This window comes from Anthonomus grandis, chromosome 13 (assembly GCF_022605725.1).
Source record: "Anthonomus grandis grandis chromosome 13, icAntGran1.3, whole genome shotgun sequence".
In the NCBI taxonomy this organism is placed as follows: domain Eukaryota; kingdom Metazoa; phylum Arthropoda; class Insecta; order Coleoptera; family Curculionidae; genus Anthonomus; species Anthonomus grandis.
The window spans coordinates 4785472-4800879 of NC_065558.1; the positions used below are offsets into that span (position 1 = coordinate 4785472).

The following is a 15408-nucleotide window of genomic DNA, read 5'->3' on the forward strand; positions in this document are numbered from 1 at the left end:
AGACTTTGCCTGTAAGCTCTACATTGCTCACCATAAACATCTGTCACACCATAACAATGGAATTGTATGAAAAAATTATCTGATGTTCATCTTTACAAAGAATTCCATACATTTCCCCTCATAAAAACGTTCAAATGAAGGTTGACTTTTAAATTCATCCTTGTGCAATTTCTTTTCTTTTTTTCACTTAATGGGATCGTCGTCATTTACATGTTTGACGAGATTCTTACATAAAAAAATCAATTTTCCTTCCTATAATTAGGAATGGAATATTTATTAGTATAAAAACTGTATGTGCTTAATATACAATTAAAGACTATAAATACGTATATACAATGTGACTTTTTAAAAATTACATTATTAATAGTATTTATTATGAAGATCATCGCTGTAGTATTCGTGTAAATTGTAGTTCTCTGGATACACGTAGGCTGTCTGATATTCTGTAGGGTAGTAAGCTGCTTGTGGTTGGTGCTTAGGGTGATAGTCTGGAACTAAATTAAGCTTATATTTATTAATTTTGTTTGTTTAAGAATTTATATCTTGTTTATAATTTATTTGTCTTTGAAATAAAGAAATTTTTTCTAAATTATTTTAGTTTTTGATCAAGTATTTCAGTTGTATCTTATACATACTTAATTCATATTTTTTATTATTTTTTACTGCTTCAGTACATTTTTATAATTTTTTTGCAGCTAAGTAAAAATATGTTTTCTTAACACCGGAAAATTCTTTTCATAGAGATTTAAATGTTAAAGAATATGCAGACTATTTTGACAACAATTCTTTGACAAACTACAAAATAAATACACTAATGAACATCTTTAACACTTATGAACTTTATCAGCAATAAAGTACTACATCACTTACCACTGGTTCTTAACATAATGCATAACTACTTCATTTATCATACAAATAAAAACCCCAAATCCACACAACCTTTACTGTATAACTTTGAAAAAGCAAACTATCAAGAATTTCATGAAATAGCAGACTTAAACAGTGCCTGTGATATTTTCCACAAATTTCTTGGTATGAATGTATATATACAATATGTATATATACATTCAGTATGAATGTATATATGAATGTATATATCAACTCTGGATACCTTTAGTCCAAAATAACCTTCCAAATGCAAGACCTTGGTACACTGTTGAAATTAATAGGGACATTCATCTGAAGAACAACACAAGAATTACAAAAAGACAAAATATAATGCGACATATCAAGAATTTTACATACTACGAACGAATATTAAGTCTGATATTGTTACTGCATATGAGAATTACATTAATTCAAAACGTTCAAACTTTAGTCAGATTCCTAACACCATGATTTACAATAATACAAATATTACTAATACTGAAGAAACTGTTAATGTACCCTCTGATTTTTTCGTCAATGGACATGACCAACGATGATGACCTAGATGTCATATTTCCTTTAAAAGACTTTAAGTCTTTTATTGAAGGTGAGTTGCTCAAATCGCAAAGTCTTTTAAAGACAAACTAATAAGTGATCCAAACTTAATACTTTCCTTCTTAATAAAAGATTCCACTTATGTTCTTGTCAAATCTATCTTATACCTCTTCGATCTTTGTCTTTGCACTAACTCTATCCCTGATATTTGGGAGAGTATAAAAGTATGTCCTATCCACAAAAAAGACCCATTTTTACAGTCATTTACAGACCCATAGCAAGTTTAGAAATAAATATATATACCAGAATTTCTAATCAGGTACACGTAGACTTTTGTCCCATTTACATGGATTTCTTAAAGGTCTATACAGATCTCCTATTTGGTTTCTTCCATAATCTATAGATTCTTGGCTTTCAGAACGACATCAGTTGCTTCTATTAATGATGTTAACTCAAAAGTTTTAATTTTAATATCTGATTATCGACCCGACTCATTTAAATACCTGGGAGTAGATTTTGGTAGTAAAATGTCTTTCACCAAATACTTTGAAACTATTATATTTGAATCAGCCAAGACCTATAGCCATGAATTTCACAACAAAGATACCCTTAAGTGTCTATTTTTTGCTTTTATCATTTATGTGTACAACATAAAATACTTTGTGTATTAACTTTGATATTTTTAACACCTGTATTTGCTCTATCTGCAAACATTTTACCTCAGACCCTCTAGCAGGTAGATTGAACTGTTTTAAATCGACTGTACAAAATATGTATGCATGTCCTTCTCCATCTAACTTGTCTGTTAAAATTATTATATTATTTTAATTTTTTGTCCTAATTATTTATTTATCTATAAGCCTAATTTATATGACCACCTTTGCTTTGGTGCATTGTTTTGTCAGTAGTTCTATCTGTTGTGTTTGGAAGTTTTTATTTTGCTGATTTACATATTAATTATGTTTAGTCTGATTTGTTGTTGACTCACTGCTTTGTAATTGAGATATTCTGTTATGCAGTGTATATTAAATAAATACATTTTTTTATAAGGAGAAGATTAATTCTTACACTATTTTTGAATTTTTTGTTTTTATTATTTAACAGCAAAGTTAGTTTTTTCAGGTTTTCAGGTAATATTTGTTTTAGTTTTTTTAGGCAGTTAAAATTGTATTTGTTAATTCTTTATTAACAGTTTAAATTAATGTTTGAATATCTTGCTTTTTTGAAATACTGTAATTATTATTATTTAATTTAAACAATATAAAAAAATTTTGTTTATTAATATCTAATTATTTTTTTTACCATTTGCAGTTTATTGATGCTAATATTTATACCCTTTTAAAATTATTAAATTAATATAAAAGTTAGTTTATAATCATTTTTACTGCATTTAGATAGTTATTTTTTTTTGTATGCAGTTGAATATGCTTCTTGTAATTTATTTTATGTTGACCTAATAAGAAAAGTATTTTTTAATTTTCTCAATTTTTTCTTGAAGCATGCGTTAAATGCTTCTGTGGAGTAAATAAACTTAAATATAAATAAAATAATAATAAAAAATAAACAAGTTAAAGACAATTAATTAAGAACTTTAATTTATAAAAATTGCTTTTTATTTATTATCTTTCCCGCAAAACAGTAAGTATTATCAATTATATTAAATAATTTAAGAAAAATTTCATTTAATTCACTCTTAAAGTTATTATGCCATTTTAGTTTTTGATAGATCACGCATTCGTAAGGACTATAAAAAACAACATAAATAAAATAGTCCGGATAATTATTCAACCAAATCATTATGTCTTGTTAGTAAGTATTATAATTAATTAAAATAGATTAATAAAATTTAAACCCAAAGAACACTTAATATAAAAAGTTAATATAAAAAAAGGACAAATGACAAACATAACCTGGAAAAATGTATACATATATATTTGTTACGTAATATATATTCAATTATTGTTTTTGACTCTTACAGTTTGTTGAAACTAATTATTATATCAATATTTAAATGACCAGATGACCATAGAAATTAGCTTATAATTGTTTTTTGATTTACTTAATTTACTGTAACTATTCCAAGTATTTTAATGAGGTTTTCACCTAAAGTTAAAGCAATTCTTAATGAACAATTTCAAGTGCTTTACGAATTTGTTTAAGTTTTCCTCTGATTTATTGACCTGGACCTAGGTGACCCTTAAATTAAATTTTAAGATTTAAATCATTAATGTATACTTTTGAGTGGTATTCAAAAACCTTTTAAGATGATTTTTTTGAATTTTTTTTTCACGAAACTCTAGAGGGATTTATGAATGAATTTAGAAAAATTAAATAAGCTACAGCAGTGGTAATTCAGCCATATTGTTTTTTACAAAAATGTCACTTTAATCCACGATAATTCAAGAACTATTTGAAGCTTTTTAATGAGGTTTTCACTCGAACTTAAAGCAATTCTTACTGAACAATTTCAGATATAAATAATTTTTATGGTCTAAGACCTAGATGAGGCTAAAATGGAATCTTGGACAATTTTAAAAAATTTGTTTATATTTTTCAAAGCAGTTAAGCGCACGCTCCTGTGGTGTAATTAAATTTAAATAAAAATAAAGTAATAAAAAATCAAAAATTAAAGAAAACAACAGAAAATTTTAACTGCTAAATACTATTAAAACACTGAATTTTATCTGGAAAAAAATAAAAAATTCACTTTGAAAGACTAAAGATGTTTAGCTTTTATTGTCGTTATTTTTTCAAATATTTTATTATATATTTTTATAAAAATCCTACTTTAATCCACGATAATTTAAAATCTATTTTAAGCATTTTAATGAGGTTTTCACTTTAAATTGCATCAATTCTTACTGAACAATTTCATGTATAAAAAATTTTTGTAGCTTAATAATTTGCTGAGTTACACTCAGTTTTATGAGGCCTGAAGCTCATTTAGTGAGGCTAAAATGGATTAAAGACAGTTTTTTTTTAATTCATTCTCTATTTTCTTTCAAAGCAGTTAAGCGCATGCTTGTGCGAAGTAATTGGACCCAAATATATACATGAATAGAATAAAAAATTAAGAAAAAAAAATTGACTGTTAATAAAAGTAAATAAATAAATTTATCTGAAAAAACAGTTTCTTTTCAAAAATTAAGAAATAAATAAATAATTTAAAAAATATCAAGTGTCCAAGAAGAGAAAATGAGGAGCTGTAACTATCTGAAAAAACAGTTTCTGAAAGTCTGTCTTTTTTGCAATGTTTTTATATCTTATTTTCTTTCTTGAAATAAAGTATTTATTTTTATTATTTAGTTCTTATTATTTTTTTGGCAGTTAAATAACTTTCATTATATTCCATTTCTCTTTTAAATTACATTTAATCTTCTAGTACTTTCTGTTTTTTACAAGCAGTGAAATGCATGCTTCCTCAAGGCAAATAAACTTAAATATTATAATAATTGTAATACAAAAATTAAAAATAAAGGAATTTTTGAAAAAAAAAATAGCTGTAAGAAGAAAAAAAATTAAGATAGATTATTAAAAAATTACAATTACAAGCCTCATTTACAAACTTTAAAAACGACTCAATCAGAGAAATGTCCTGAAATAGAGACACTCAAAGATATCATATTTCGATAGCATTCTCATATAAATTCAGTTTTTCTTTGTAACTTAATCCATTATAATTCAATAAAAAAATAAACTGCATAATAACCCACACAAGGCAATTTACGGTGGCATATACGGGCTTCCAAAAACCCATTAGATTTTATTTATTTCCAAACAATGCTACCAGGAAATTCGGGTTTTGGCGACCGGTTTTAATTGCATAATTAGGTTGGAAGAGATTTCATTAATGTCAGCCGCGGATTAATTTACCATAGGGCCTTGATATTTGAGTCTAGACCCGAAAAATGTAATCTAGTTTTTTTTGCATTATATAATTGACTGAGATGGGTGGTCGGGCTTAAGTAGATTTTGAATTTATATAAGGTCCTTTTGTCATTATAACTAAAAGAGAAATTGTTCGGAGGTCATTGAATCTGTCATTTATCCCCTTTAATATGCTAAGGAATTTAAGAGAGAACATTTCCTATAATATAGTCCTGATGCCTCATCATATACTATATAATATAGTACATCTTCTCAAAGATACTCGTTTACCTCCTTTAGTAAATCCACGCCTTTAAGTGCTGTATGAGACACTAATGCAAGTTACATTTTAATTAAACATTATTCTTCTGGTGAACAATGTGAAACAATATGAAATTTCAACAACATTGTGTAAATTTCTTATATAGAAATTATAGCGCGATACCGATATATTGTATGTAAATGGTATTATATTGGCGTTCTTCCTCGTTTCAGTACGTAATGCAATATTCACCACCGTATTTTGCAGATGACGTGCAATAAATCTTTCCGACTGTATTTTAATAATAGAAAATAAATTGATTATGGAATTCTTGATCGGTTGGTTGTTATTGTAAGCGAACGCTGTGGACTTTTGTAATGTATTAATTACCTTGCAACGAGGGCATTATATAACTGGAGAAGTTAGTTTGGTTACGTCATAAAATGCCTTCATCATTTCTCGGCCCAAAAATCATCAACGTATAGTTCGCAATTTCTGGAACACAGGTGAGAATTTGTCTTGATCAAAGTTGGAAAAATTGCTGATAAATTAAGCAGTAAAACCAAGATACAGGGTGAAGCAGTATTGCAATTCCTATAAATTGCTTAAGTCAGGTTAAAAACCTTGAAGTGGCCGTCGAAAAAAGTGTTCGTGAAATAAGAAAGTGAATATACCCTGATATTTCAACTACTGAGACATAGGTGGTATATATATACATACATATATACATATACATATATACATGTCATACTGGTACAACAAGTGTTGAATTTTTTTTTATATCAGGTATCAAAGCCTGGAACTCGTAATTGAAGAAGGAGATAGTATAATTACTCCAACCCCTATTCATTTGAAGGAGAGAAGTTCATTTAACAGTTTAGTTAGTAGAACACAGATCGCTATGCTATATACGGTGTGTCCGAGGATGAGCGAATGGAAATTCAATGGAAATTAAATTACAAGCGTCTCTAATTCTTTGTTTTAGTAATTTTTTTTGTTTTAATTATTTTTTTTAATTTTCTTTGTTTTAATTCCCTGTCATTTAGTAATGACTCGGAATAAACAATTTGCTTGAACCGGCCCTATAATAGGAATCAGAAATGGTTAAATCAGGTGACCTTGGCGGCTACTTGGATTGCGTCTTCCATATTTTACTATTATATAGTATCTATTATTCCAGTAGGATATTTTGAGAAATTCCAGGCAGTCGAGGTAATTCCTGGATATGACGTTCAACTGCCTGGAATTCTTGATTTATAATGTTATTTTATTTGTAATTCCAGGTAGTCAAACAGCTCAGTTTCAATTACCTGGAATTGAAAAATAATTAGTTTACGGCTATATAGTCTATATTATTCCAGAAGGACATTTTAGGAAATTTCAGGCACTTGAGGTTATTTCTGGACTTGCTTTTAACTGCCTGAGATTCTTGATTTATGATGTTATTTTATTTTTAATTCTAGGCGGTCAAACAGCTCAGTCACAATTACCTTGAATTGAGAAAAAGAGGATTTACGACTATATAACCTCTGTATTTCCTGAATATTTTATCAAATTCCAGGCAGTTGAGGTAATTCCTAGACTTGCGTTCAACTGCTTGAAATTTGTTATACATGATGTTATTTTATTTGAAATTCTAGGCAGTCAAACAGCTTAGTCTCAATTGCCCAAATTTGAAAAATAAAAAGGATTTACGACTATAATAGCCCCTATTATTCCAGGATATTTTGGAAATTTCTAGGCAGTTGAGGTAATTCCTGGATGTGACGTTCAACTGCCTAGAATTCCCGATTCATGTTGTTATTTTATTTGTAATTCCAGGTAGTCAAACAGCTTAGTTTCAATTGCCTGGAATTGAAAAATAATTAGTTTACGGCTATATAGTCTATATTATTCCGGTAATATATTTTAGGAAATTCCAGGCACTTGAGGTCATTTCTGGACATGCTTTTAACTGCCTGGAATTCTTGATTCATGATGCCATTTTATTTGTAATTCCAGGCGGTCAAACAGCTCAGTCACAATTACCTTGAATTGAAAAAAAGAGGATTTACGACTATATAATCTCTGTAATTCCTGAATATTTGTTCAAATTCCAGGCAGTTGAGGTAATTCCTAGACTTGCGTTCAACTGCTTGAAATTTGTTATACATGATGTTATTTTATTTGTAATTCCAGGCGGTCAAACAGCTCACTCACAATTACCTTGAATTGAAAAAAAGAGGATTTACGACTGTATAGTCTCTGTAATTCCTGAATATTTTGTCAAATTCCAGGCAGTTGAGGTAATTCCTAGACTTGCGTTCAACTGCTTGAAATTTGTTATACACGATGTTATTTTATTTGAAATTCTAGGCAGTCAAACAGCTTAGTCTCAATTGCCCGAATTTGAAAAATAGAAAGGATTTACGACTATAATAGCTCCTATTATTCTAGGATATTTTAGAAATTTTCAGGCGGTTGAGGTAATTTCTAGATGTGACGTTCAACTGCCTGGAATTCCCGATTCATGATGTTATTTAATTTGTAATTCCAGGTAGTAAAACAGCTTAGTTTCAATTGCCTCGAATTCAAAAATAATTAGTTTAGGGCTATATAGTCTATATTATTTCAGGAGGATATTTTAGGAAATTCCAGGCACTTGAGGTCATTTCTTGCTTTTAACTGCCTTGAAATTCTTGATTTATAATGTTATTTTATTTGAAAGTCCAGGCGGTCAAACAGCTCAGTCTTAATTGTCTGGATTTGAAAAATTATTATTCTGCTAATATAAAGTACTACTCTATTATTCCAGGAAGATATTTTAAGAAATTCCAGGCAGTCAAGGTAATTATACATCAAGGTATCATTCAACTGCTTGGAATTCTCGATTAATTATGTTGTTTTATTTGTAATTTCAGGCAGTCAAACAGCTCAGTTTTAATTCCCTGAAAGTGAAAAATAAGTAGTTTATGATTATATAGTATCTATTATTCCAGGAGGATATTTTGGGAAATTCCAAGCAGCTAAGGTAATTCCTGGACGTGCATTCAATTGCCTGCAATTCTTGATTCATAATGTTATTTTATTTTTAGTTTAAGGCAGTCAAAGAGCTCAGTTTCAATTGCCTGGAATTGAAAAATAAAAAAGGTTTACGACTATATAGTCCTTGTAATTCCTGGATATTTCGAGAAATTTCAGGCAGTTGAAGTAATTCCTGGACGTGTATTCAACTGCCTAGAATTTTTCATTTTTGATTTTAAATAATTTGTAATTCCAGGCAGTCCAACAACTCAATCTCAATTACCTTAAATTGAGCAATTCAAACCCAAAATTTTTTTTTAATTTTTACGTATAAATTCGTTCATCCTGGGACACACTGTATATGACTTCGATATATGACGATACTATACAAGTCCTAAAGCCTTGAATTGTCTATTGAGACAATTGTCTAAGAGATGGCGCAAATTCGTTTCATTCTCTCTCTTCGCTAGATTCAAATCAAAAAAATGATTGACGGTTAAAGTACTGACCAAGAAAATTTTCATCGAAATCCTTGAATACAAAGTCTGAAAAAATGACATATTAAATTCCTATGGCCATATTTCATATTGAAGAAGCACTACAATACTGTAAGTGCTCGTCAAAGAGAGCGATAATGAGTAAGAGAGAAAAAGTAAATTTACTGTGATGTTTCAAGAACTGAGACATAGATGGCGATACTACTTACTATACTGGTACTCCAAGAAAGACATGGTGCAATTACATCGATCTTCTATTTATTTAACTGTAAAACGAAAAGAATTCCCGATGTTTGAAGTACTAAAATACAGATGGCAATATTATATGCTAAGGCATTGTTAAACGTACCGAAAAGTCACGCATTTAATTAATCATTGAAGAAAAAGATGGCGCAAATGCGTTCCATTCTCTGTTCAGCTCTCTGTCGTCTTATTTGAAGCGGAAAATTTCTATTAACGGCCTTAATACTGGATCACAGATGGCCTTAGTACCTACTATACCAATACTTCAGGCACTGAATATAATATTAGATCGGGAATTAAAGTACATTCGGTGAAACCAGATGGCGATACTATATAGTACATCATCATTACAGGTACTAAAGCCTTGTTTTCTTCCTTGTTTCTTTCTTTATGCATTGAACTTGAAGGAGAAAAAATCTTTTAAAGGTTAAACTACTGAAAGACAGATGGCTTTTGTACCTGCTATTACTACTTAAAATATATTAAGATCGGGTACATTAAGTAAAACACAGATGGCGAGAGGTATTTAGTACATCAGTACTATAGGTACTAAGGCCTTGAATTGCCTTTTGAAGAATAGATGGCGCCGATTCGTTTTATTCTATAATTTCTTCTCTCTTCACTTGAAAAGTAAAAAAATTGATGATAGTTGAAGTGCTGCTTATTAGCAGTACAAGTACTAAAAATTTATTTATATCAGGTACTAAAGCTTTGCATTTGCAATTGAAGAAATAGTTGATGCGATTATTTCTACCTCTATTCAATTAACTTAAAGGCGAACAATTCTTTTAACAGTCTACTACTGGAACATAAATGGCCTCACTACGTGCTATACCAGCATTTCAAGGGCATAACGTGAAACACAGATGGTGAGACTTAATAGTAAGTACGTTACTACCTGGTACTAAAGCCTTGATATTTCTATTGAAGAAGAGATGGCGTTTCATTCTTTCACTTCTCTCAACTTGAGTTAAAAAGACATTGATAGTCCGACTTGACAGATGGTGCGGTACAAAAAATTTTCATCAAAAGCCTGAAATTCGCCCAGTAAATGGCGTCATTGCTCTCAAAAGAGAAAACAACATCTATGAAGTCCAACATTGAAACACAGATGGCGTCATTATACAATATAGTGGGTACCACAGTAACTATTTAAAGAATTTCTTAGATTTAACCAGAGATGGCGCAGATCAGTTCATTAAACTTTATACTAGGTGCCACAGTAACTATTCAAAGAATTTTTAGATATTTGACCACAGATGGCGTACATAACCTAAAAAATACTCACTTATGGCTTGTGTATATTTTACAACTGGTTTTTGATAATGAACCACTGGCTCTACAGTTTTTACGGGATAATTGGGCTTAACATAAATCGGCTTCTCTGGTACCAAATGTTGCTGGGGTTCCTCGTGTACACTTGGGCCACTTTTAGACACCACCGCATTAAATCCTGTTAATAAAAATAGCTCAATTATGAAATATCAAATTAGGAGTCTACTTAGGGTACCATTCACAGGATCTGCTACGTAATTAACAGTCCTAATAGAACCATCAGGTTCTACCAGAGAGTATTGACCTTTAACAACTTCTCCATCTCTTATTTCGGTTTGGGTCTTATGGTCTCCGGTGTGAGGGTCAGAGACTCCATATTTAAAAGCATATTTTGGAGGAGACTGAAAATACGTTTAATAGAGACGCTTTGAACTTTAAATTATTAGATATTACTTACATAATAATCTACTGATTCTTCTGAAGAGTATTTGTGATGATAGTGAGGATCGCTTATAGTATATTTGGGTTGTACAATCCCTGCTAATGTTTGCGTTAAAAGGGTTGATATGATGACGATAAGTAGCTGAAAAGAGTTTTATCTAAAAACTTTCATTTTCTTCGTTAAATATAAACGTTATTGGTGTTACGACATGAATCTTATATTGAAGGTTTTTTTTAAGAGAAATTGCTTTGTTTTGTTTTGATACGCGAGTACTTTACATACATTATGCATAAAGTGCTTAGAGACATGTGGTAGATGATGGTTTTTATTGCGTATTGGCAATCTTTAGAAGCAACACATTTTTTGAATATTAAATTAATGTTGCTAGGATTTTAGTTTGAATGCATAAAACTGATCATACAAGTACATCTAAAAATTTTAGGAAAAATTATTGAGTCCAACAATTGAAAAAAGGTGAATATTTTCAAAATTACCACTTGAAATGGTTTGGATCGAAACTAATATTTAAATAACGCATTTTTCTAAGTCATTCGCTTTTTTGGGAGCGCATGTTTTAAATATTCTTCTTGCTATTGAAGTAATGACTTGAGGATCAAGCAACTTCTTTGTACATCACTTATGTACAATATTATCCAAACGATCACTTGGACTGATTTGAATTCAAATTTACACATGAAGAATATATGATGAATACATGGATATATTTCTAATAGTTTTTACGATTTTTAACATTGAAATCAGTGATAATCAGATCAAATCAAATATGCCTTATGGTTAAAAAAGAAAAAAAAAATTGTAGACTAAGCTATACATAAAAAGCAAAACACACAAATATAGAAATCAAAATACAAGTACTAAATAAATATATACAAAACTGGGTACAAAAGATGTACCTGGTTGAATTTCTTATACTTATACTAAATGTAAAAAGTAAGAAAATAGGAAAGTAAATAAAAAAAGTAACAAAAACAGTCAAAAACATTAATACAATGTTTAAGAAGTCATAAAAATTTTTATAGAAATTTAGCAATACGAAATATTGCTATTCTACATCGTAAAAAATTTAATAATTAACCAGTGCATGCATGATACTCAAAAATGAATATTAAAAAAAAATCATCTACTGCATATAAAGCTCTCTCCAGTAAATATGATTTCAAAGCATTGCGAAATCAAGGAAAAGATGTCAATGATTTAATTTCCAAAGGCAGATGATTGTGCATTTTTTAGCTCTGTAAAGAATAGAGCTTTTTATTAATTCTGACCTTGGGATTAGCACATAAAGATCATGCTCTGCGTTTCGAAGTGGATAATTGCGAGATGGTCTATTAGGAATTTCTGATATATGCTTGCGAACCAAGCAAATAGATTCAAAAATGAATATAATTGGAAGAGTTAATATTTTAAATCTTTTAAACATTTCTTGGTGAGCTCTCTTTGTAGTTTAAAAATGCGCTCAAACTGAGTCGCACAGCATGTGCCCCAGAATGGAATGGCGTAACGAAGATGGGACTCAAAAAGGGCACAATACACTGTTCTTGATGACGAAAGATTTAGTTCCTTGGAAACTGATCTTATGGCAAAACAAGCTGAACTTAATTGTTTAGATAAAACATCGATATGTAATTCCCACTTCAAAGAGCTGTCAACAATAAGTCCCAAAAATTTCACAGATTCAACAACGTCCAAGCTGGTGTTGCTAAGTACTTTAGATTTTGAGAGAGTAAGACTTTAGTTTTTGAGATGTTTAAGCAGAGAAGATTCAAATCGCACCACGATTTAATGTTGATAAGGTCTTTAGCAATAGTTGCATGAAGTGCCGCAACATCCGGATTGATCCATGTAAAGCTATTATCATCGGTAAAGAGACAGATTTTGCCGCTGATGTTAAGATGGGCCATATTATTAATAAACAGCAGAAACAGAATTGGGCCCAGAACTGAACCATGAGATACCCCACATTCTATTGGTCTGCTAGAAAACATGGTCGTATCAACCTTTACAAGCTGACTTCTGTAGCTAAGTTAGAGAGGCGTTCCTCTGAACCCGTAGTGCTGTAATTTGTTGATCAAGATAGTATGGTTTACACAATCAAAAGCCTTGGAGAAATCACAGAAAATAGTTGATGTTGAATGATGATTGTTTATACTGGAGTAAACACTGTTAAGAAGGGAGAACATTAGTGCATTTATTACTCAAGAAGCCAAATTGATGGAGAGTTAGTATTTTATAGTTAAACAGGAACGATAATAGCCTTTTTTTAACCAATATTTCTATGATCTTCGATAATGTTGGAAGGAGAGCGATTGGACGATAATTTGAAGCTTGCTCTTTATCTCCACCTTTATGCAAGGGAATAATTATTGCAGTCTTAAGGCAGTTAGGAAAGACCCCATTTTGAAATGATTTGTTAGCTAGGTTTAAGGTGTTATCAGGCAGATTTGAGAACATTTTTAGAGTAAGACCATCTGTACCAGATGATAATTTGTTTCTTATTTCATTTATTGTACTTTGAAGTTCTGTAATTAGTACAGGGGTAAAAAAGAAACTCTGTAAGTTTTCATTAGAGAGATATGAAAGTGGATCATGAGAAGGTGTTATAGTAGTCATTAGGTTTCTAGCCACTTTTACAAAGTAATCGTTAAGATTCTCAGGTGAAGAGGGGATAGTGCTAGTTGAAGAAGGCTTAGTTCTAAAAAAAAACATACAATATCAACCATGTTCCCAGGATAAGGTTTAATATTTTTAAAATAAATATACTTAGACTTATTTGAATTCAATGAATACAATTTAATAGAATAGTGTTCTGAATACTGTAGCTTTGATACTTATAGAGAATTTTTTAATTATTTTTTTAGATTTTAAGCCTTGAACTGAGTGGTTACATAAAACTATGCAGAGATTATCGGTAATTAGTCTGATAATTTGTAAATTTTCCATTAATTTTTTATAAAATTTTGGATTAATATTTTTAATTTTGTTCAGGTTATACTGTATTAATTTTCTATCTTTCTTTGCTTTTAATTTTTTTACTTTCTTACTCTTGCTGATCTATGTTTCTGTTTGCTCATTGTCCATTTTTCCTTTCTGGTTTTTTTATTTTGTATTTTTTCTTTATCTTTTTGAGTTTTAATCTTTTTTTTCACTTTATTTGTTTCATCCATTTTACGTAAATTCTCGTAACTTTTAGACTTTTGGAGAAATTTTTTCAAGACATTGCAGATTTTAGATTCGAACTAAACGTGTTTTATTTCTTGGCAACATTGGTTGAAAGAAATAAGCCTGGAATAAAAAAAAAATTTCTTCTAAATAATTTTACTTGTAATAGGTAGTATCTGAATTAAGCAGGACTATTAAGAGAAACAAATTTTGAAGCGCAATATCTTGACAAAAAAGCAAATGTTCAATTTGAAAAGCCTGGAATAGAATAACCGGAAAAATCAGCCTTGAAAACAAACGTTGGAACGACCAAATTGCGAAATTTTTTTTCTATTTCATTAAAAACCAACATAATATAACAATATCTTTATGTTTCTTTATATTTTATTCCATGTTTTGTCTTATAGATTCCTGCAAAAGATGTGAACAGTTTGAGAAATTACGTGGAATATTCCAGGAGTTTCAATTTTAATGGAATATATGTGAGAATAATTTGTTACGATAAATCTTAATAAAATTTATCGTAACAAATTATATAATAGTCAAAGTTGTCAAAAAAAAATTATTCTATATAAAATTCTGTTATATTTAATGAAGTCTGAACGAAAAATTAAACAGTCATAATATGACTTAAAGACCTTAGTTAAATAAAAAAATATGTTCCTATTATTTTCTGCTTCATTTGTAATATTGTTACATCAAGGGAAAAAATAAAAGCTCTATAGAAGGGCCGAATTTTTCACAATTTACTAATCACTATAGCACCACACCCAAATTACCTTTAAATTACACATATTTGACACAAACCACTTTTTCCCCGACTATTTCTAGCAGTAAAAACAATTATCGAATAACGTCCAACTTAAGTTCTCACTTCTACTTATTCGCTTGGAACCTGATGCGTGGTTCCCAAAACGCAAATTCATAAAAACAATTCCCCACCTTGGAAAACGATAATTATTATTGAAGAAAAGTGTTGCAATAATGAGTTCCTGAATTTCGGCCTAGATGAAGGTTATTTGCGCTAAGTGTAATGGTTTCTTCGTTATTGGCCATTGTCATGCAGAAAGTTTGGGGAATTTTATTTTTTTTTTGGAACAAAGGAAAATCGGATCATACAGGTTTACTCATTTGCGTAATTTATGCACATTTGGTTAAATAATATATATATTTGAACAAAAAGACAAGGAGAGAAAGAAGAGAAAAGTTCGAAAACG

At 29.8% G+C, this 15408-nt stretch overlaps 1 protein-coding gene across 1 annotated transcript; it reads right to left on the reverse strand.

The window, feature by feature from the left end:
- Positions 1-243: 243 nt before the first annotated feature.
- On the reverse strand, positions 244-15115 carry LOC126743909 (cuticle protein 7-like). Its single transcript, XM_050451181.1, has 5 exons — positions 14971-15115; positions 11027-11152; positions 10805-10970; positions 10583-10747; positions 244-494 (listed from the first exon to the last, which is right to left on the reverse strand). Exons 1-5 carry the CDS (start codon positions 14983-14985, stop codon positions 361-363), a joined length of 606 nt encoding a protein of 201 aa, XP_050307138.1. The 5' UTR covers positions 14986-15115; the 3' UTR covers positions 244-360.
- Positions 15116-15408: the final 293 nt, after the last annotated feature.